The 22,809-nt window shown below is 42.9% G+C and overlaps 1 protein-coding gene across 2 annotated transcripts in view; it reads right to left on the reverse strand.

Moving 5' to 3' along the window:
* Positions 1 to 20,638, reverse strand: part of NPTN (neuroplastin) — a 59,034-nt gene extending 38,396 nt beyond the window's left edge. For both annotated transcript variants that reach the window (XM_074599846.1, XM_074599845.1), the window contains exon 1: positions 20,400 to 20,638. In XM_074599846.1, the coding sequence (XP_074455947.1) occupies positions 20,400 to 20,487 (88 nt within the window). In that variant the 5' untranslated portion in view covers positions 20,488 to 20,638. The remainder of the gene's footprint in view (positions 1 to 20,399) is intronic.
* Positions 20,639 to 22,809: the final 2,171 nt, after the last annotated feature.

Below are 22,809 nucleotides of genomic sequence, written 5' to 3' on the forward strand. Positions count from 1 at the left end.
TGCGATCACGGAACTGTAGGATTAAACGTAGCATACTGCCAGAAATTTTTACGTACTAGAAACACGTGGAAATATTTAACCATAATTTTGACCAGCTTCTGAAGCCTGTCGAGCAGTTTGTATCCTACCTTGGCTGGAGCCCAAATGAAAAAGCAGCACAAAAAGACAATTCTTGAATACCTTAAAACCAGTATCACAATGACCAAAGAGCTTCCCAACTTCCTCACCTGCCAGAACGGACACACAAAAAAAGGATCTTGATACAGATATCACCAATTAGCATAAAATATCCTAGCAGCAATCTACCAGTCTAAGAATATACAGAATATACCTGATAAAAATCATCCTTGAGTTGCAGAAATGATTGCGCTACTGATTTAAATATCTTTTTGTTACTGACATTTAGCACAAGATGCACTAGGTTGCAAAAGAATCAATGCGAACGCTGTTGGAGAAGCAAAGCAGGGGCAATATTGATCATCTCAAGTTAAAGACTGGTCTAAAGAAAGAAAAAAGAAAAACAAAGCTAGGTTTTGCCTTAAGAAAGTGTAGATAAGTGCTATCTGAGGAAAAGGGTGTTGAAGCAGTCCCAGTAGAAAGAAGCCCCAACAATGTGAAACGTTATTTTCTCTAGGTTTAATGTCTATCAAGCATGAAGATTAGAGCTGAAAATAAGCACAAGCCCATCAGCATCAAATAGCAAGAGGAAACCGTTTTGAAAACAGAGTCTGCAAAGATCGGGAACAAGGAGCTATGAAGCCCAAGAGCACAAGGGGCTGTTCGGAGCAGTTCAAAGCAGGACACGAGCCCAAGAACATACAAAGGTGACCCAAATGAAGGAAACGCAATGTCTTTCCAAGGACATTTTCAACCACAAGGAATACAGTGGTAACAGAGCAATTTTACAGTCGGGGGCAACACTGTGCACATCTCTGTCAAGCAAGATAATGCTCCTCTCCTATCCTGATCCTATCTTTATCTTGCGGTGAATTCCACTTATGTGAAGAAAGAAAACACAATTCAAATCTCAAAAAAAGTTTGCAAAGCTAGTGCAAAAAGAAACCTGATTTTCAAATGAACCCACAATACACAGATAAAGTGTAGACTGCTTAGGGACTGAGTGCTTTACAGATTGTGTATATTTACAATGAAAACCATCATGTAAACAGCAAGAGGCTGATGTTTCCTATTTGTCCCATTAGCCCACCATATGTCTGTATTTCACTGATTCTCCACTTCTCTTGCGCCTTTAGCACAGTTCTGGAGATTTTATTTCTGCGCATTGGTTGAGAGCTTTGCCTGCAATTCCACTTATTTATAGACTGAATAAAGTAGAGCTAAGCTAGCCCTTTTTTTTTTTATTTCCCTTTGCTTCTGAAAACCCATTAAAAATTTCCTTATTAATATAGCGTAATTCATTTTTGTAAATACATGCCTTTGGGAATGCCTGTCCTAAATGGCAGAGCAAAAAGCCAAATATCTTTGCCAAAGTGCAGTTTTATATGTTCTATAGATCAGTGTTAGCCAAAATCCTCCAGGTGAGATACTGATACTGTACTTAGCAAATACACCACCCTCGGTACCAAAGTTCTGCCACCAAAGACAGGCATTAGGGTTGAAGCTTCATTAAATTGTCTTCATACCTTTTTCCTAATTGATATTATGAATTAAGCAGCCCTGGTTTATTTTTTAAAAAAATTCTTTCAGCTTTTGCAAGTACCCAAGGCTCTGCACAGGTAAAATGAAGCAAAGCTTTACTGCTGCTGGTAAAGCTTCAGAGCAACTGGATAAATCCCTTGATCTTGGAATTAAGAAAAAACTGCAGTTATGAGGATTCAAAAGGGAAGAATATAACATAACCAGATGCAAACACTTCCCGTGCTCCTGAAACGCTGGATTTGTACTGTCTCAGAGGCAACCACCTCCCTCCAAAGGAAATCTGGTGGTGACACCAGGGCTCGGGGCAGGGTGGGGGGTACAAAGTGCGGTCGGAGCTCCAGGGAATGACCAGACAGATTGCGCTTTCAGGAAAGGGGATGCAACTAAGTGCTAGCTGTAAAAACCTCATTAAAATATAAAAGCACAGATGATCTTGAGCAGTCCACAAAGCACCTCTCAGCTGTCTTCGCTTGGCCCTCACTTTAGCTTATTTTCACCTTTATTACATGGCAACAGTCTCACTTATAACTTGTACCGGAATATCAAAGAAAACTACAATAAAAAGCTGCCCCCCTCCTCTCCCCTCTCCATTTTCCCCCTGCTACTTAAACTGGTACTCTAATTAACACCTTTTTCTTCTTCACTGAAGGTTGTTAATTAAGTGACAAATTTTTTGAGGGTGGAAAAAAAGTCACCATCACTTTGTCAAAGTATTGCATTTGTACTTCGTTTAGGATGGAAAAAAAGGCAGCCTAATTAACGTTTAGTTTCTTTCCAACGCTCACCTTTACTAAACCAAAGTATTTGAAATTAGTCAAATCTACAAAAAAGTGAGAGCCAGCACGCCAGCTGGAGGAGAAGGGTGAAGACACCTCAATCCTATGGAAAGCACTAAAGCATCCTGCCTGTTTTCACCTATCATCTAGTAGGTTTGATGCTTTCCCATTCTCTCATCACTAGGGAGCATGGTTTTTAATAATATCACTGATAAGAAATGGGTTTGGTCGTAATCACTTCACTGATAAGAGACGGGTTTAAGTTTCACAGTGCACTCCCTGTCCTCTTTGAGTATGACTCACCAGCCGCCGTAGCACCCGTAACCATCATGCATCACCAGCTAACCTTTGGCTATAGTCTCCTAACTGCATCACACCACTTCCATAAACGAAAAAAAACATTGGCATTAATCTTCTTTTTCTGCTTTGTCCTATTCTTTACCCAACTACAGAAGCAGCTTTAAAATCATCACTTTGACATTCCTATCAGACATCCAGATGAGCCTATACTGCCTATAAGCATACTGAGAACTGCAGCAATACATGAAATTAATTCCTGCCATCTCATCTTGCAGCTTTATATAGCTGAAGGTAGGTTCTCACTTGATACAGGGGAAAACACTACCCAGAGAGCATCATACAAAATGCATGAGCCCACGATGTAGCAATAGCTTCATTTCACGGAGATGGAAGCCTGAGGATTACTTTCTCCAGGTCCACAGACATGAGGATTAACATTTTCTGGATTCAGACCAACATTCCTCATTGCTCTGTGCATTATAAAACCTTGCTTAGTTTGACACACAAAAAAGATTTATGAACAAACTAATTTCATTTGTTTGCTGAAGTAAAATTCAGAGAGTCCTTAAGTAAATGGTTTCAGAGCCTTCGCTGTTGCCAGGCCATCCTGGGAACATGCCCCGAGTAGCCAAGAGACACTTCTCTGCACAGATGGATGGAGAAAGGCCACAGTGATCAGCTTCTGGGTTATAAATCCGAGAATTCGGACTGGAAAGGATTTCTGAAGGTCCTTTGATCCAACCGCCTTCCCCAAACATAAAACCCTTAGATTAGGCTGAGGCCCTCAACCTGCCTATTCATCTTCTCCCACATTTCACACCACGGATGCTTTTATTCAAGAATTTCCTTGGAATAAAAAAAAGCAATGCTTAACTTCACACTGCAATGACTTTCGAGTGCAACTGCTATTTTACAGTCGCTTTTATTGTGCAAAAACTGATCTCAGTAACCATAATTCACTGAAAAAATGCAGCAAAGCACGGTTCACGGACACACTACCGGGTAGAAGAGACACTGGCGTGTTATCGCAATTACAGCTATGCACTTTCAATTTCTGGAAATTACTTTCACCTCAAATACATTCTCATTGTATGAGCCCCTTGGGTTCAGAAACCTTCTCCGGACATCTTTCTCATATTCACACACAATTTCATGAGTTGTGAACAGTGTTTACAATTCTTCTACTTTCGCAACAACCTCATACCTGCATGTTTGATATGTGAAAGTAGATTCAAAACTGAAATAATCTGGCAAGAGAAGAACAGTCAGAACAAGAAATTAATATTTACTCCCTCTTTTTGGCTCCATATCGACGTCAGCCTGATGGCTATAGTCACATTTTGACATGTAGGAGTTCACAGATCTTTTTTCTTAGTTCTTTAGCTGGAAAGAACAAAGTTCTTATAGTTCTCTGGGTACTGTAAAAGAGCATAGTCTGAAGAAGTAACCGGAACACGACTTAGGTCTTTTACAAACAACTGGGAAACTTGGTATTTCACTTAGTTACTGGAAAAATGATGGAACAAAACTGAAATACATTCCACTACAAAACAGTAAGCAAAGCCTGATATCAACATTTAATTGCTGTCTTCGTTAAGGATCTCTAACTCACCAATTCCTTTATTTTTCTGCAAAGGACTTAAAAGCACTGATAACTGAAGCAGTGGTTTACATGTATAAGCTAACTATTCAGATAACATATGAGGAGCAGACATGGCATAAAAAGATGCTATTTTTGCATAAGCTTGTCCCTAAAGCACGTTCTGCAGTCCCTATCATAGCTCATTTTATACTGAGTGCAAGCTCTATTTTCAATTTATAGCTTCTTCCTTATCAAAGTCTGCTTTTTGTTTTATGCCCATCTGCTTAAAGGAATATAAACTAGAAGGCTCCAAGCTTCTCTGCCCTGTGAGTTTATGTATTAAAGCGATTCTCTCTGCTTCAGACATGCTGGTTGGACAGACATTTTTTAATATCACTGCAGACATGATATTAAAGCATTCACTTCTACAGGAAGTATAGAAAAATCTCTTGTTTGCTTATAACGCTTGTAGCAATGCTCTCCAAATAAACAATAGATTGACAGAGACATTATGAAGCCAGTTATGATCAATCTGAAGCACACGTTAACTTGCCTGTGAAACAGTTAATGGTATCCAGCTCAACAGCAAGTCCATGCATTTGTTCAGTGCGTTAAAACGCACATTAGAGGACATCAGCCAAGACCCACTCCTCGCCACCTCTGAAGTAGCTCACATACACTGCAAGTAGCACAGAAGACGACATCCTAAACAGAATTATATTTAGCTATGTGGCATTTCAATCACGTGCTTTAAAAAAGGCAAGTCTGGGTAACTTCATTCAGCAGTGCACGAGGACCAATAACTTACATAACACCAATTAAACAATCGTGGATGACAGAGCCATTTGAGCAATTCCAGGAAAGTGGCAAGTTGTTCCTCACAGAGGACACCCATCTCAATTCAGGGCAACACCAGCAGAACACAAGCCGGTCTTAATATTAAAATATCTTAAAATACCAAAGAGGCTTGTCCTTATCACGTTCCTGAATGCTACACACGTGACCAGAAGATGTTCCCCTGGGCTGACTACAGACTGAAGGGCTTGCTGTTGGAGGACTGATGCAAGAGTCAAGTGACTTCAGACAGTCTTCATTCTCTACTCAACTGATTAAGGATTCAAAGCAGACAGAAAAGCGGTAATCAGGTTCACTAAGTATCCACGCTCTCCCTCTAGTAAGGCCTTGAGCTAGAAAGTATTCTAATCCGAAGGCAAAAAAAAAAGAAAAAAATCCCTTTATCTACAGAACAAACACTCAAACTGGCTGTTGGTAGCAGGCACCCAACCTAATCACCTGAAGGAGCTGGGAGTGGTGCTTGCCTGATGCTGGCATAGCACAGGATGCTACACCAAGCCTTTTTAAAGCCATCTAATTGCGTGGCAAATGCTGCTTTCGCGTGCCTGGCTGCTCAAAAGAGCATACGCTGTCAGGAAGCTGGTTTGAACACATCAAGAAGCATTTACCACAAGAGATTTTCTTCCACAGAGAATTTGTAGACTAGTTTCTCAAAGGTTTTTCCAAAGATTAAGCTTGCATCATCCTCAGAAAAGGCAAGCATTATTCTCCTGTTAGCATTTATGCTTCTCCGTGGCAGAACTTGGGGACAAAAAGACTTACAATCACCCATGCAGGGAGGAAAAAAAAAGTTAAATAAGCCAGCATTTATTAGTTTTAATTCCTTTTTTTAAGTCACTACAGAAATATTACTACTGCAGCTAAGGAATATACAAAAATCTCTCTAAAACAGAAAGACTCAGGAGCAGAAAAGCTCCTGTACGTTGACAAAAAAAGTAATTGTTAACAAGTATGAACCCACTCCTTGGAAATAAGTGGGAAGGGATTCAGCTTCACAACGCAGAAACGCTGAGTTACAGTAGACAGCAATTAAAATTTGTCCAGTGTACACATGTAACACAGCAACCAACACCTTCAAGCTAAAGATCTCAAAAAAAAATTTAAGACCACCAGATTTGCACCCTAAAGTTATCAAAAACACTACAGAAATGTTGGTGAGGATAACAAAAAAATATCTGGTGTTCACATCAGTTCTTTAAAATCATCAGACTATGCCATTAGAGGGCTAAAGGTTTTGCTTTGACCTTTTTGGATCCAACAAACCTCTGTTTGAAAGGAAACAGATTACATTTCTCTCGAGCATGAAGGAAGCACATGCTGAATGGCAAACCTCTTTTTTTCCCCTTTTATGCATTCTGCAGAAGTACGAGCTGCTTGTTGTCATCCATGATGAAGAAGCCAGACATTTTAATACACCGACCTTTTAAAAGAAATGCCCTTTACAGAATTGTCGGATTATGCAAGAGGTCACACAATCCCAGGCAGGGCTGAGAACAAGCCATCCAGCAAAAAAAAAAAAAAAATCCCTCTATATGCACAAGAAATGCTATTAGCAGAAAAATTAAAAATGTAAATCAGAGTTCAACTTTTAACAAAGCAAGATTTGCCTAATAACATGTAAAATAGTGGTCCCACTGCAGGAGATGGAGTTAGAGGAAGGATGCTTTATGTGCTTTAACAGTTTATGCTCTCTTACGGAGAGAACTACTGCCTACGGACTGCTAATTTCAGAGTAAACACATCTCTAGCAGGTGAGGTCTTCATCTCCTTGGTCAGATGTGCCCCGCAGTGTACACAACCAGCAGCAGACAGCCCACAGACAGGCTATTCTCCAGGAGAACACGATTATATTCCAGTTACAGGGAAGAGGAAGAAGATGTATTAAAAAGCAGCTGAGATGCCACAATTTGTTTGCCAGATTTACGCTCCTTTGCAAATTGAGAGATGTTGTTCCAAGTTGCATTTGAGTAATATTTTTTCCCCCGCAAGCCATTTCTACAGTGCAGTTTAGCTTCTCCCTGACATGTCTAAAAACATGCCTTTGACCACAGGAAGGCTTTGCTAACTCAGCCATCCACATCAAGTCGTCTACCAACACCCATCGGTCATACATAGGACATGCCAAGAGAAATAGCCTTGCCCTTCCCACCACTTTGTGCCAGTACACGCAGCTGCATCAGGGTTGTGTCATAAATCGGATCCTTCCTTGGACTGAGGGTTTAATCTCGCATGGCCTACTGACACCGCTTAGATTATTAGTACAAAAATAAACTTCTGATTAGAGCTTCTCTACAGCATCAAATGTCGCTATTTATGAGATGAAATTCAAGTTTGGTATCAGCCAAGATTAATGTGAGTCTAAATGGTGATCACCCCCACTGCACATCCTAATCCACAGGCCGAAGCCACCTTCTTGCAGCCAAGGGCTCCTCACCACAAGGAGCTGAGCCACCGACATCTCCTGACTTGGTCCCCACACCAGTTACATGCTGAGGGCAACAAAACCCCCCAAAATGGCAGTTACGGCTAAAGGGGGCCATTTTTGAGGTTCTGAGATTTCTAGCTAAGAGCTTTAATCACAACTCGAAGCCCTCTTGTGCTGATTGCCCAAAGGCTCTCCCACTCCTGTTTCTTTTGCAGCAAAAGCAGCAATCCAATTAACGGCCAAGCAGATTTGGACTCTTCAAGTAGGCAGCACAATAGGGAGCTGACACAAAATACTGACAGAAAACTGTTCCTTTGTTCGGTATAAAGAAGAAAATTTACAAAACACCACCACTGTGTTACCAATACTAACTATAGAGTAGGGGAATCCAAAAACTGTATCTGCTGTAAGGCTTCTGCAAGAATGAAAGAAGTGAACCCCCTAGCAGTTCACTAAGCAGTCTTTAAACACTAATTCGGAAAATCTTCTCATTCTTTGAAATCAGCAACAGTACCACCACATCACCAATACAATGTATTACACAGATAGCTTGATGGGAGTAAAAACTAGAAGCTTGAAAGGCAAGGGTTTGAGATGTCTTCACTATAAAACTGATACCATTAGAGGAACTCAACTTCAGCCTATTCAAGGTACCAGAGGATCCAGACTCACAGCTGAGAGAGTTAACTGAGTGCTTAACTAAATCTCCGAGATTTTTTGGTGTTTGAGAAAAACATAACTGGTGCCCTAAACAATGTGGTTAAAATCTAATTTGAATCATCTCCCTGAACTCAAATAAAAAAGGTACTTCATCTACTTTATATCACAGGACTGTTGAAGAACTGTCATACTTAATGTGATGATGACACCAAGAAGTCTTTCACATGCTCTAGAACCTAAGACCACGTTCAATTGTGCTGTCATTTTATGACAGCATTAAAAGGTGTTTTTTAAATACTTTACCAGACACCAGTGAAAGAATTTATCCTGTACCAGGTCTTTAACAGTAGTGGTCACGGCAAGAATACAACAGGGCAAACACAGTGATCTTCTGCCAACCTCAAGTTTGGTTTTCCTAAACCAGAGGTAATGTTTTCATTGCCATCTCAGAGCAAGTTTACATTTCCACAAAGAAACTGAAAAGCTTTATTTAGTAATTTTCCATTTTTCAGAGGCAAGAGCTCTGGTTCTGTTCACAAAAAAGAGGACAACGGTGTAATACTTGGAAAACCCTTTGGGAACTATAAATCCACTACTTTTTGTCACACTGAGGCCCCAAAACAGGAGAGCAGCAATGCAGGACAAGGCATGTTCTTACTGGTACTGACTAGGCAGCCAATGCCAGGTTAACTTTTGGTAGGTGCTGTTAAAAGGATAAATCATCTCTGCAGTTAATTTGCTGCCTAGAAGAGGCATAAATAAAGGGACAACAAAAAGAACGTTTTGCTGAAAAGTCTGAATTAGGCCACTGACAAACAGCTATAACTCCTGGACACTTACTGTCTACTCAAAAACCTTACTGTATTTACTTAAACCTTACTGTATTTATTTAAAGCAAGATTTGAGAAGCTGAAGATGGAGTTGTACAGGGAAAGAGAATACTCTAAGCAGTACTGTATTCATCCATGCCCTTTTACAGTTCCTGCCTCGGCCGTTATTTATAGCCCCTTAAAAGCTATTTCTCTCTGTCCTGTCATTTTTGCTCCATTCTCCCAACTAGTTCCCTTCTCAGAAACTAAATCCAACTTTTTTTTTTTTCTTACTCCATATGGCTTAAGATTGGGGTCACTAAATTGATCCTTGTATTGCTAAAAATAGGAGCTTTGGGAGTCTGAGACCCAAAACATGCAGCTTTGCTTAAATCTATCTTGTACCCTTAAGTGAGACCATACGTTGCTACTGAACATTATAGAACTTGCAGCAAAGTGCTGAAAAACCTGTCAGTTAAAAATTGAACAAATTAAATCTGAAAGCAAACCATCAATACTGTATATCTAGGTCTCATACTAGGTTCAGTACCCTCAAAACTGTGGAGACAGGCAAACTGTCCCATCTGCTTCAAGCAGTTTGTTTCTGGAAGGAAACAGCCAGGAAGGGAATGCTGCATTACCCCATGCTGTCCTCTCTCAAAGTTATAGGGGGAAAAACGGGGAGACCTGCACCATAACCAATCTTAACACAAATAACACATAGAAGGAAATAAAAAAACCACATTTATACTAACATCATGCTCGACAACAAGCAGAAAAAGCTCTCACAGTACCAAACGGTTACAGCCAGGTACTCAAGCATCATTCCCAACCATTTTGACTAAAGAAAGAATCGTCACAGTTAGGATAAAGCTCAAATACATCAAAAATACATGGGTCAGAGGTGACAGCACTTACAGTGGAAAGGGAAATCCAAAGGTGAATGTGATCTAAAGCATTCTGTGATGGGTGCCAGTCATCAACAGAAACACAACCCCAAATATAGTAGGAGAGAGGACAGTTTTGTGAAACGTGACTATTTTGACAGTTCTGGAAACACTGGTGTCAGACCAGAGACCAATGGTCATCCCAAGGCCTGCCCAAAGCGGGGAGGCTTGTAAGAGCAAGACGGCAAGTACCCCTAATGAAATAAGATAAACAGAAATAACTGGCAGTGTTAATTTCTAGATTACGGGGACCAAACAGGGACCAAATATACTACTTTTTAAAGCAAAATTAAGCACAAAGGGAGCAGCAACCTGAATGTGTTTCTCTTTTAGTGCAGATTCAGAGCAATTGTACAAAGGAAAAGCTCAGCAAGTATAACTAAAAACATCTATTTGTTCAACCAACAGCCAAAGACAATTCTTGCAACTGCAGTTTGGAAGTATCTGCATCAACTAATGGAATTTCAGAGTTGGAAGGGACCTCTAGAGATCATCTAGTCCAACTCCTCCAGTATATGCCTCAGACACCCAGATTTTACTATTAGGTTAAATACAAATCACTTTTTTCTAATGGGGTGGTCACATATAGCATAGCACCAATATCAGCTCTGCTCACTTTGTCAGCCTTTTTCTTCCTCAGCATGAAAAAGCAGTGGAAAAAACCCAAAAAAGCCAGACCAGCCAAGCCTCTAGCTTCCCAACATACATAAACAGAAAAGAGGAATCCATTCAGAGACTTCCAAAGACCAGGTGCATACTGGCTCTGAGTCACAAAACCTCGAGGTTCAGCTACTTCGGGATTTTGCAAATGCTTCCCCAAGGCAACCCTCTTCCAGTTACGTGGTGAGCAACCAACTGCTGAACTCGCTGTTTATGTAGCCTGGCCGTCATAACAAGAGGAAGAAGTTTGCTGCAGAACATGTGCAAATGCCGAATAAAGTGTTATCTCCAAATTCTGAGCTTCCTATTTATTTCCTAGAGTCATTAAGGTAATCTATCACAGGTGTAAACTAAGCTGCCTGACAGAGCCTATACTGCAAGTTTCAGCTACAAACTCGAGAAACAGTATAGTGCTTCACACTCAGAATAAAAGTTTGCTTATTTGGCAACTACCTGGCTTAAAACTGCAATTTGTACACCTCGTTACCATATTTCCTACTATACAAAATCCAGCAGACTCGCTTTAGATATATTTTTTTTTTCTTTACTCCATGTCATATATTCTTGGCTTTGTTTGATCTCAACCTCTTAACTCTCTCCTCAAACCTCGCTGGAATAGTTTTCAATCTTTTTCTGCTATACCCTCCTCTTTCTAAATAAAGATTACACAGGACTGCACAGAGTAAGAATCAGTGCAGAATTAAGAAACATTTCAAGTTACGTATTGTGATACAGTTGGACTTGATGATCTGAAAGATCTCTTCCAACCAAAATGATTCTATGATTCTATTCTACAATTCTATACAAGTTTTTCCCATTTCAAACTAGACCCCAAGATGTGAATTAATGTCATCACACTTCTATAAAAATCAGAGAGATATGTAATGGTATAAAATGCATGAGTGGGAGTCAGCTGCTTGCCACCTTGGATGCTTAAGGCAAAGGAAAGAGGATGAAATGATATTAAGTTCCCTGCAAAAGGCTGCTTTAGGTAAACTATCTCTATATACAGGTTAGAAGAGCTCAAGCAGAAAATAAAAACCCAAGTATCACAAACAGAAACTTGCTGCCCCTGCTTGAAGATATACAGAACACAAGATCAACAACAAACTGCAGAACGGTATGTTATGGAGCTTCTCATCTTTGCTGTCAGCCTGCATTACCTCCTGGTAACAATGATTCTAACCTGCTCAAACAGGACTGATTAAAATCAGTCCATCTTCTGTAATACTATGGATTTTCACCACCTGGCTACCCCCACCCACCAATAATTCAGGGGAAAAGATGACCCTTGCACACACAGTAGCCTGGCTAATCTTGTTAGTCTTGTGCCCAAGACAAGAGACCAGCTTTCACAGTGCCACGGAAAGCTACGTATCACAGATCAAAGTAATTCCTATGTAGTGTTTATTTTGCCCTTCTCAACTGCAGTTCTATTAGTTATCCTTCACTGTACCGAGAATTAAAAAACAAAACAAACCACCTGTATCCAATTCTCATGACGTCTTTCACCATCTCAGGTCCTGTATCAAGGCACCTTCCTTCCCTTTCCAACCCAAGCAACTTTAACTTACACAACCATTTCTGGAGCAATCATCATTCTCATTTAAGTTCTGGACTGTAATGTTAATTTCAGGTTTTCCTCAAGAAAAAAGGTATCACATAATATTTTGTCAGTCATTACATACGCTATGTTCAGCATCAAAGAAAGACAAGAGCTTCTTAACATTACAACACTTGCATGAATTTAACAAGACTAACAGAAACAGTGCAGCCAAACTCCAATTTATAACTGCATTTAAACCAGTTTAGCACCATTCATTATTAGGAGTTTTGAACAAATACAATAGGAATTAAAATACTTCTACATTTATAACTTGAACCTGCTAGAGTAGGTTATCCTAGTTAACTACCACAAAGCTTTTCTAACAAATTAGGCAAAAAAATTCCAAGACTGAGCAGTCAATATGGTATCTCCTCAGTTTTTAAAAACGCACTTGAGCATCTGTTTTTTCAAACTCCTGCTGTACGCCTTCACCGAATTATTTCAGTCTGCCTCTGGTCTGCCATGATGTCTGCTGGGAACCTACCGCATTGCCAAAATCCGTGTCAAGCTCTTTTCTAAGCATTTAAGTTCAATTTTCTCTATTCTAATTTAAAATATAGCCTTTGTCAGTTTTATTAGCTTCCCAGAATTAAATCCTTTTTTCCCCACACACTTTTACTGCTGAAGTTTTGGACCAATTGCATCTTTTCATGCCTTCCCTTTTCTAGTCCATTATATTCCCCTTCCTCTTCAATATGCCTGTTAAAAAAATGCATTTAATTTAGGTTTCCAAACAAACACACAAGCTCTAGGGAGAGCCACCATGATCCCTGTCTGCACCCAAAGCTAGCAATAATCCACAAAATGTGGGAAGAAGTGAGTAGCTACCCTACTTAGCTACACTAAGTAGCACTTTGGCTCAAAAGATTCATTAATGTGGCATTTTAAAACATGTAATGTAAAACAAGCCTATACAAATTAGAGCAATCTAAGACCTTCTTTTTTTCCGTATTCAAACCAGAACAGGACATTATGATCTAATTTTCCTCTACAAAAAGGTCTCACAATGCAAACCCATTTAGCTAGTCACCTACTGTCTTGGGCACTTTCCTCCTCCTCCTCATCTGGAAAATTTGTTCTTTCAAAACATCCCTGCTTTTTCTTTTGAGGTATCAAAAAGCTTCCAACCTGATATCAAAAGCTAACACAGCTGAGATAAACATTGTCTCCCTGAGACTCCATCTGACACACTGCAGTTCCAACTACACCTCCAAAGAGCTGAAGACAGACGTGATGCTTCTTCCTCCTTCCTTCAAAAGCAGCTGCAAAGCAGAGATATCTCTGCCATCCTACCCCATTTCAACACTAAAGCCATTTAAAAAATGATAAAGGCTCTCCTATCCTACAGCTCCTTACAGTGTGCTGTTTGGGATCATATTTACTCGACATCTGCTTTCCAGGATCAGAGCCCACTGTTCACACTTACCCCCACACATACACACCTTCCAGCAGCCAAAATATTACGCTGACACAATGGTGCCGATTTCCACTGTATTCTCAAGAGGAAAAAAAACAACCCATCTTGCTCTCAAAAAACTTCCCATTCTTAACTATAGCAGAGATCTACAGCTTCTGACGCCATGGGATGAAGAAGCCTTCACAGCTTCAAAAGTTATTGTCTTCTTTCGTGAATGAGTTTGCGTCAGTGCCTAAGTGGTGACTTCAACCACACGGATGACCCAAATAGGCTTCAAGCTTATCAACAGGGCATGAATTTTTAAAAGTCTGCAGTAGTTATCTTACTAGGGGATACATACTTTCAAGTTTTGACACAGATACAGACATTAAATCCAGGTTGAAATTATATTTAGATTAAACTCAATCTGCTTTCAACACCGAGAAAAGACCATGCAGTAAGAGACATCCAAAAAGTGTTTAACTTAGAGTGGAAACAAATTTAACATCTCAAATAAGATTTTTAAAGGCACACAAATAATGTTTCAGATAATTATAGTGATTTGAACAACTGGATATTATATACGAGATGGAGCTTTGTAACTCCTGAGTTATATTTTAACAGGCATTCTCCCTCCTCCAACTTTATACAAGTCAGGTTTCATATTCTAGAATTAACCGGGAAAAACAACAAGCCACTTCAATTGTTACAAAGCACTGATAAGCAGCTTGTTTTTAAGAAGTTTGCCTGAACACATAAGGGCTTTTCTCAAGCATCAAATGGACTGTGTGCAGGATCAGATGCTAAATCTGCACATTCAGGCCCCAGCTTGACAGCAGGAGCAGCACCTGTACCACTGGTGGGTTTCTGGGAACCACCTCAGCACAACTCTGGCATGGGCAGAAAGCTCAGGAAAAGACTGGAAGGAGATCCTGCCATCACATGCCATTCCAAACGAAGTATAATCACAGATAATCAGTCTCAGGGCCAGGTGTGTGTGTGTGTGTTGGGGGGGGTGGGGGGTGAAGCACTAAAACCAAATTAAAGGCTGGTTTGGGAAGTTTGGGAGTGCCAAGCTACTGGGTTTAACTCCACTCTTCCTGCAGTACTCATGGAAGATGGGTGAACAGGAAAGGGCAGACAGTGCCCATGTTTAAAACATTAAAATGGAAAACTTGGAATGGCAGATCCAATTTCAGTCTTCATAAAGAACAGAAGAAATCTGCTTGGAAGTGCTCAAAAAAGGAGAAGGGCTTGGGGGAGGGAAGAACCGAGCTGCGTTGCCTTCCTGTGGTTTGATACGTGACAATCTGACCTCCTACTATAAAGTTAATAAAAACCAATGGTGACCCCAGAGGAGAAAGAGGAGACACAGTTTTCCTAATTTTAGTAAAGCTTTTAATACTGCCCTACACAAGAGCCTCAAAACCAAAAATAAAATCTCATTAATGTAGCTTGGTGTACCACATGCATGTTTTTTGAGATACAATACACGAACAAGTAGATGGAAAACAGAGTAAGACTGATGATGGGCTAGAGGGTCTCTTAAGCTGATAAAACCAAAGCAAGCTAAAGTAGGGGTGCATGCCCGAGAAGATAAAATAGTACTTTTGACAACTGGGGGGAAACATCAGAAGTAAGCGAGATGCCACTTAATAAGAACGCCTAAGAACTACTTGGTTTAGCCAGTAAAGGAACACAAAGTAGCAGTCCTGCAATATAAGATCTGACCACTATAAAGGATCCCACTGGAAACAAGTCAAAAAATCTTTTACTGTAAGAAACCATTTGTCTTGTGACGCAAACGGGAATGCCATATGCAAGACACATCGAGTGATCCTTCCACTCCACTGAACCTTGGTCTGGTCCCAACTGGAAGCATGTCCAGTTTTACCCATCACATTTCAGAAAACGTGACTGAAGAAAATCCACAGAAAAGCATCAGAACAGTCAGAAAAATACAACTTACCAAGAACTACCACGATTATTAACATGGAGAAGTACAGAATAATTGCTGATGAGAAGGTAACACCCTCCTCCCACTCTAAAATGCATAGATAAAAAGAACAAAAAGCCTAAAACGACAGGAAAACAGGTTTAGGTTAGATTTACAGAACTTTCCAGCTAACAGATAAGCAGGAACGGTTTAACTAACTGTTAAAGATGGAAGATCTTACCAGTGGGAGCTGCAGCACCTCCAGCACTTGAAGTTAAAAAGAGTTTGAACACTCTGGCTTTACAACCCAAGGATGAATCACAGGCTAGCATTGTCCTTTACAATGCAATTTTTTACAATTGCCTCCTCTAAAGTAGTACTTACAGCAAAAGAAAGGGCTCATTATGAAGGAGAGAATGCACCTCATTCATGAATTTAACAAGTAGTTGTCTTCATACAGCGGTATGTTGTAAGAACAGTTAACACTCTCAGTGTGTTTCAGCATTGAAAAGTAGTTCTACTGAGTTTCTCCCTTTGAACTGTTTCCCTGACATAATTAAAACTATTGTTTGAAATGTCAGCGTGAGCAGTTACTGCCTCTCTACCTGTTAGCTGAGATCTGTCAGAATTCGGTGCAATTTTCGAGTGTATACACATTAGTCATATTGCTTGTATTTAAGTTTCCCATGCGGGAGTTGTAGGAGGAAGGAGAATAGCAGTGGTGGGAAAGAGAACAGAACTCCGAACATTTTCCTCGATGCTCAGCCCACACTCGCGCTCCATAAATGCTGTATGAAACTTTCTCAGGTTTATCTGGGGACCGTTAAAATCATATCAGAATACAATCAGTGCAAAATGGATAAGAATCAGCAGTCAGAAACAGCATAAGGATAAAAGCAAGGTTTTTCACTTGCTCTTTTAGTAAGAAGCTCATTTTAAGAAGCTCCTCTTTCCTGATTTTATAGTCATTTCTATACTGGTTTCTGCCAACAGAAAACCCACGTTCTATATTTAGCCAGCTAGTTAGTTCCTTCTTATTCATCCACACAGAAGATGGAAGAGAACAGAGCTAAACAAGTACCACCTAATTTAATTTGTTTTTATTTCCACTTATGTCTAGCTTTGAATAACCCAAGCAATTTTATAAAGTCAAATTTCAGTTTTAAAAATGTGATGATGTTTAAGAATTCCCTCCTTTACACAAGACGCAATAAAGTCTGGGTTTAAGTGCACTTTGCCAGACCAAAGCTCTGAAAAGGGAAGAACTTGAAAATTTGCTAGCAAGTCAACTCACACATTGGTGTGCTGAAGAGACACTGCAGATTTCATGGGGGTAGTCCAAGCATCGATTTTAGGCAACCGTAAAAATACACCCACGCTCCTTTAAATGCAAACACTCTTAAGGTGAAAGTATTAGTACACTGAAGTCTTCAATTTTAAACAAGCAGCTGGAGAAACAGATATTGCAAAGGTTAAAAAACAGCAACTGGAAAAGGCATGTTATTCATCACCAAGCAACAAGTCAAGCACCATTCCATAAGGAGGATGCTGTCTGTTTTGAAGCACTAAAGTGATTTTCCAACAAATACTAGTTGGAAACAACAGGTTTAACACAGATCTTCTTGACAGACTGGCTTTTTCCAGCTGTTCCTCCTCATGCTTCCTCATCTCTCTTCTAACCTTCCTTTCTGTCACTTCATCTAAACTATGCTCTGGATACAAGTGATGAGCTAGCATGCATCAGAAATGCAGCCTTGAAGAGCCTGACAAGTTTCTCAGAAGAATATTCAGGAAAAGTGAAATTTCTGACATGCAATCTCTTCTGTGATCTTTAGGTGTTTATGCAAGAGCTTTAAAAATAATCCATACAAGTGTCAAAAACCTACTTCCAGTTTTAGCAAGCTTAAATCTATAGGTGAGTCCCGATTCAAAATATTCTGAATTACATTAACTCGGGGAAAATCACCAGCAATTCAACAGTGATCCCATGTCAGAAGCAGAAAATAGGCTGCTTCCCACAGACACTCAGGATTCCACAGGGCACCTTCTGTGCCAGGTGAGTGGTGACCTGCCCTGCAGTTTTAATACGTACATTACTATTCCTTTGTCACCCTAAACTCACGTGGTGCTACTGTACGTTCAACAGCACTTGGACTATCACCTTTCACTACACTGATGGCTTCACATCAATAATAGATAACACGGTTCTTGCATTTACACATTGGGATCCTTTCGTATACCTTCAAAGCACACGCCTGTGTGTTAGATACGGATTTTTTTTTTTAAAGGAGTTGCCACTGACATACTTGCACATGCCTGTTCAAACCACAACGTCATTTTTTTAATGACTTACAAGGAGCATACACAATTCAGGAAATGGCTGTACCTATTCTTCAATGCCAAAGCAAAAGAGGAATTGTTCTGTTTCATGTAGTGTCTCATTGGACATTATTTGCTGAAAGACAACAGTTCCTCTGCAGCAAAGCCTACAAGCTTTAATTTTTTACCCCCTCTGTTACAACAACATTCAAATTGTGGTAAAAAAAAAAAATCCAACAGCAGCAATGAACCTTACTCAGAAGGATCTTCACCTTTCACTTGGCTTGAAAGTTTTCTACTCCTTTCCAAGTAGGTTTTCACTCACCCGTGTAAACTCCTACAGCAGCACAGATACTCAGAGTCTCCCTTACCATTTAGTTGCTTGGATGACCCCAGTTAACCAAATAAAAATAAATGAGTTTTCAGGATACACCTGGGCTCTGCAGTCTTCCCTTGTGCCAAGATCTGCTACTGCTTGGTTAGCTTCATGTCAGGAATGGAAGTCATCATTAAGACACAGGGAGGCTGAAGCCTTCCATCTATCCCAAAAATTTATTTTATTGTTGACTTCCAGACATATAACTATTGTCATACACCAAATACTTGCACTGCCTACCAGCTATTTGGAATTGTTATACCAACTGCCAGCATTTGACACCTTGCCTGCTAACTCTGCACAGGAACAGCTTTAGGCATACCACCCATTTAACTTGCATGTCAGAAGACGGCTCAGCTCACCTCGCTTCACCCAAATACAAGGAGAAAACACAGCACCAGCAGATTAACCCTGCCACGATGATGCTCAGATGGAAAAGCTACCACAGGAAGCACACAGCACCTCTGCAACACAGAACCAGACTTTTTCCACAACTACACCCAACTAGCACGTTCTTGGGAGCTCACAGAAGTCAGATCCCTAATTCCTACAGAACTCCAGTGGAATTTGCCCAGACTCTTCTAAGCTCCACAAAAAGTTCCTCATATTGCAGAAAGCCCACAGTTTTCATTCACATAGTGTGGAAGCCAAAGCTTCTCCTGTTTGGTTAACAGACAGAAGGCTCAGTTCTGGTTACAGACTGCAAAATCTGCACACCTTAAGGCAATAATTCTGATCTGGAACCTTTGGGACTATTTCTTTCATCTACATCTCTCCTATCATTGTCAAATATGCAGAAAGCGTCAACATTTCTTCTAGAGCAAACAGCCAACGAAGCTGAAGCAAGGCAAAGTTTACCTCAATGGAAGGAAAACACTACGGCCAATATCTGCAGAGCAGAAAGGAAGGAGAAAGAAGGATGAAACAATGAAACTTTTGTGGGATTGATGTGTGCATACATATATTCCCTGGAGGTATTCAAGGCCAGGTTGGACAGGGCTTTGAGCAACCTGGTCTAGTGGAAGGTGTCCCTGCTCATGGCAGGGGGTTGGAACTAGATGATCTTTAAGGTCCCTTCCAACCCAAACCATTCTGTGATTCTATGATAAGTAAGGTATCCCTTCCTTCTAGGTAAATTTTCCCAATGCACATAGACCGGAGGCTCTGGTGAGCCAAGATCCCTGCCCTCCACAGCATTTGCACGCCAAAGCATCCCTGACATTAGCTTCACCATGACTGGAGGCTGTGGCTGCCCCATCCCTGGAGGTGTTCAAGGCCAGCCTGGACAGGGCTTTAACCAACCTGGTCTAGTGGGAGGTGTCCCTGTCCATGGCAGGGGGCTTGGAATGAGATGATCATCAAGGTCCCTCCCAACCCAAACCATTCTATGATGATGCTGCATAAAAAGCCACTCCAAGGACTGCACTCAGGAGCTTCTGGGGCAGATAAAACCTGCCTCCACAGCTTGCTGTGGCCTTCGAGTGTCAGGACAAGACCTGCACGTTGAGAAGCGCCGCAGGACCTTCCTCCGAGCAGGAGGCTCGCCCTGGGCTGGGCTGGACTCTGGGCCCCACGTCCTTCTGCCACTAATTGTCATGCACTTGGCTGCAAACTCATCAGGGAGGCGGCACGCCGCGCTACATTTAGCTCATGCTATCCTATAAGGAAGAGAGAAGAGGTTTTTTTTTCTTTTTTTTTTTCCTTTTTTTTTCCTTCTTCTTTTACGCTCCTATCAGAGGACCTCTTCAGTTGCTAAGGAACTACGGTTTTTATCGCATTATAAATGATTTAAGGCAGCCCCGGCAGATGCAGGTTTAGTAGGCGGGAGGAGATGTTCCATTTTACCGGCAGCACGAGACGCCTCAGGAGAAGCCGGGGGGGGGGCGGAACAGCCGCGGCGCGGCCCTGCCAGCCCCCCCCACCTTCCCCGAGGGACCCGAAAACACAGGTTCCCCCCCTCAAAACCCGACTCAGCCCCCCCACCTCCGGGCTCGGGGGGTGGCCGCGGAGCCCCCTCACTTGCCCCTCGTCCCCCGCCTTAGCAACCAGCCGCCCCCATAGCAACGCACCCCCCCCCCCGCCGCCGCCCTCACCGTTCTGCGCCGCGGCGGGTCCGGGCAGGAGCGCGGCGGTCACCAGCAGCAGGGAGAGGGCGGCGGGGAGCGGCCCAGAGCGCGGCATCCTCCTCACCGCGGCCGGGGAAGGAGCAGGAAGGGGGCGGCGGGGCCGGGGAGGGGAGGGGGTGAGGCGGGCGGCGGCGGGAGCGAAGCGGCTCCGGCTCCGTCCTTCTCCACCGACCTCCTACCGCAGCGCCCGCTCTCGCGACGCCGCTGCCGCCTCTCGCGAGATTTGACGGGGGCGGGAGGGCGGGCGGCAGCGGGAGGGGCGTGGGGCGTGACACGTGACACACACCCCACCACCTCCTCCCTTCAGGCGCCATGTTGCTGCTGTTCTTCCCCGTTCTGAGGCACCGGGGTACCGGGCCGGCGGAGGGACTGCCCCGGCCTCGCACCAGCGCTGAGGGCCGCGCCTGAGGCCCCGGTCCCCTCAGAGGCCCCGCGGGCTGGATGGGGGACCTGCCTGAGGGTGCGGTCTTCTCAGAGATGCTGTGGGCAGGGTGGGTGTCCCACCTGAGGGGCTGTGGTCCCCTCAGGGGCTCTGTTGGCGGGATGGGGGCCCCGCCTCAGGCTGTCGAGCCCTCAGAAGCCCTGGAGGCGGGATGGGGCCCCACGTGAAGCTTTGGTCCCCTCAGAGGCCCTGTGGGTGGGATGGGGGCTCACTCCTGATCCTGGATGCTGAGGACGGGATGGGGGCCCTACCTGAGGCTCTGGTCCCCTCAGAGTCTCTGCAGATGGGACGGGGGTCCCCTGGATGCTGCTGGTGGGATGGGGGCCCTACCTGAGGCTCTGGTCCCCTCAGAGTCTTTGCAGATGGGATGGGGGTCCCCCTGGATGCTGCTGGAGGGATGGGGGCCCTGCTTGAGGCTCTGGTCCCCTCAGAGGCCCTGCAGATGGGATGGGGGTCCCACCTGAGGCTGTGGTCCCTTTAGGGGCCCTGCAGGCAGGATGGGGGTCCCACCTGAGGGTCTGGTCCCCTCAGAGGCTCTGTGGGCGGCATGGCGGAGTCCCTCCTGCTGCCCAGAGAGATGCAGTCTGAGGAATGCCATGCGCCTCAGTGGGCATAAAATACTGGCAGATAGAGGGGAAGGCAGGCCAAGAGCCAGTAGTTTTGCTCCAATCTTACTGAAAAGGGTAATTTAGGAGTTCTATGTGCCATTCTGCAGGGGCCGGGGGGGGTGAAGGAGGAATGCAAAATCCATCTCAAAGTGCTCAGCTTTAGTTCCGTGCACCATGGAAGACCAAAATTATTTAAAACACCATTTTATCAATCACCACTACTCCTTTATATATAAAAAAAAATAAAATAGTTAATGTGCTTTTTCAAGAGTCCTGTCCTTTTTGCACGAGTAGGAAACCAAGGCCTCAAGAAGCGAAGGTGTTTGCCCCAGGTTAGTGCTGGAGTTGGGGGCAGGAAGCAGAAAAGCTCACTCCCAGTTCACTGGACCTGCCAAACGTCATGAAAAACTGCCACTGATGAGCTTTGGGCAGGTTTTCTCTTTATTTCACTGCCTGCAAAATGCAGATACCGGGTCAGTCCTTTGTGCTGCACTGGTGACCCCAGCTGATGGTAAACCTGATGTAGATATTTAAGCCGGGTTTCTGGCTGCCCTCTCTCACAGGACGACACAAACGGCTGGAGCCTGCTGCTGAACGTAAGCTGCTTGTTCTAATGGTGTGCTCTAATGGGGAGCACACCCAAAACGGGGAGATACAAGAGTAAGAAATAGCTGCTTGAGCGCTTCAGGACTTGAATAATGATCATCGTGAGCTTAACGACTGCTGCTTCACAGGACTGAAGTGACATGTGAGAAATGTTTGGGCATGTGCTAGTGCTGTATGTAATCCTGGCTGCCTCTTGCTCTCCAAGGATGCCGTGGTACTAGATTTGATGTGCGTCAGATATTCCACTGTGCCATGCATCCTGCGCTGGAGAACTTCCATGGTGCATTTCCATGACTCACTGTTCATGCCAGCTGAATCATCTGTGACACTACTATTTGTTTTTCTGCCATGGTGTAGAAACATCCTCTTTTTCCCCTTCTCTGTGGAACAATTCTGACAGTAGCACTTGTGAAACAGAAGGAATAGGCAAAAAGATCCAGAAATCAAGGTTTCACGCGGTGGTGTCCTTCTTTCTGCCTTTTGCATGCTGTTTTGCCTGCTGAATGTTAGCTCCAGAGGATTTTGCTATCACTCTCCTCTTTGCAAACACCCACTCGGTATTAGGCCTTACCTACACTCGACTGTTTTCCAAGTTTGGAACTAGTTAGCGATGTACTTGCCTCTGAGCATGGTTTGTATCTGCACAGTAATACTTGTTTCGTAACCATGGCAGCTCACAGTGACTCATGCTGCCAGAGGCCTGGGCCGAAGTTATCAGAAG

Source organism: Larus michahellis, chromosome 9 (assembly GCF_964199755.1).
Source record: "Larus michahellis chromosome 9, bLarMic1.1, whole genome shotgun sequence".
NCBI classification, from domain to species: domain Eukaryota; kingdom Metazoa; phylum Chordata; class Aves; order Charadriiformes; family Laridae; genus Larus; species Larus michahellis.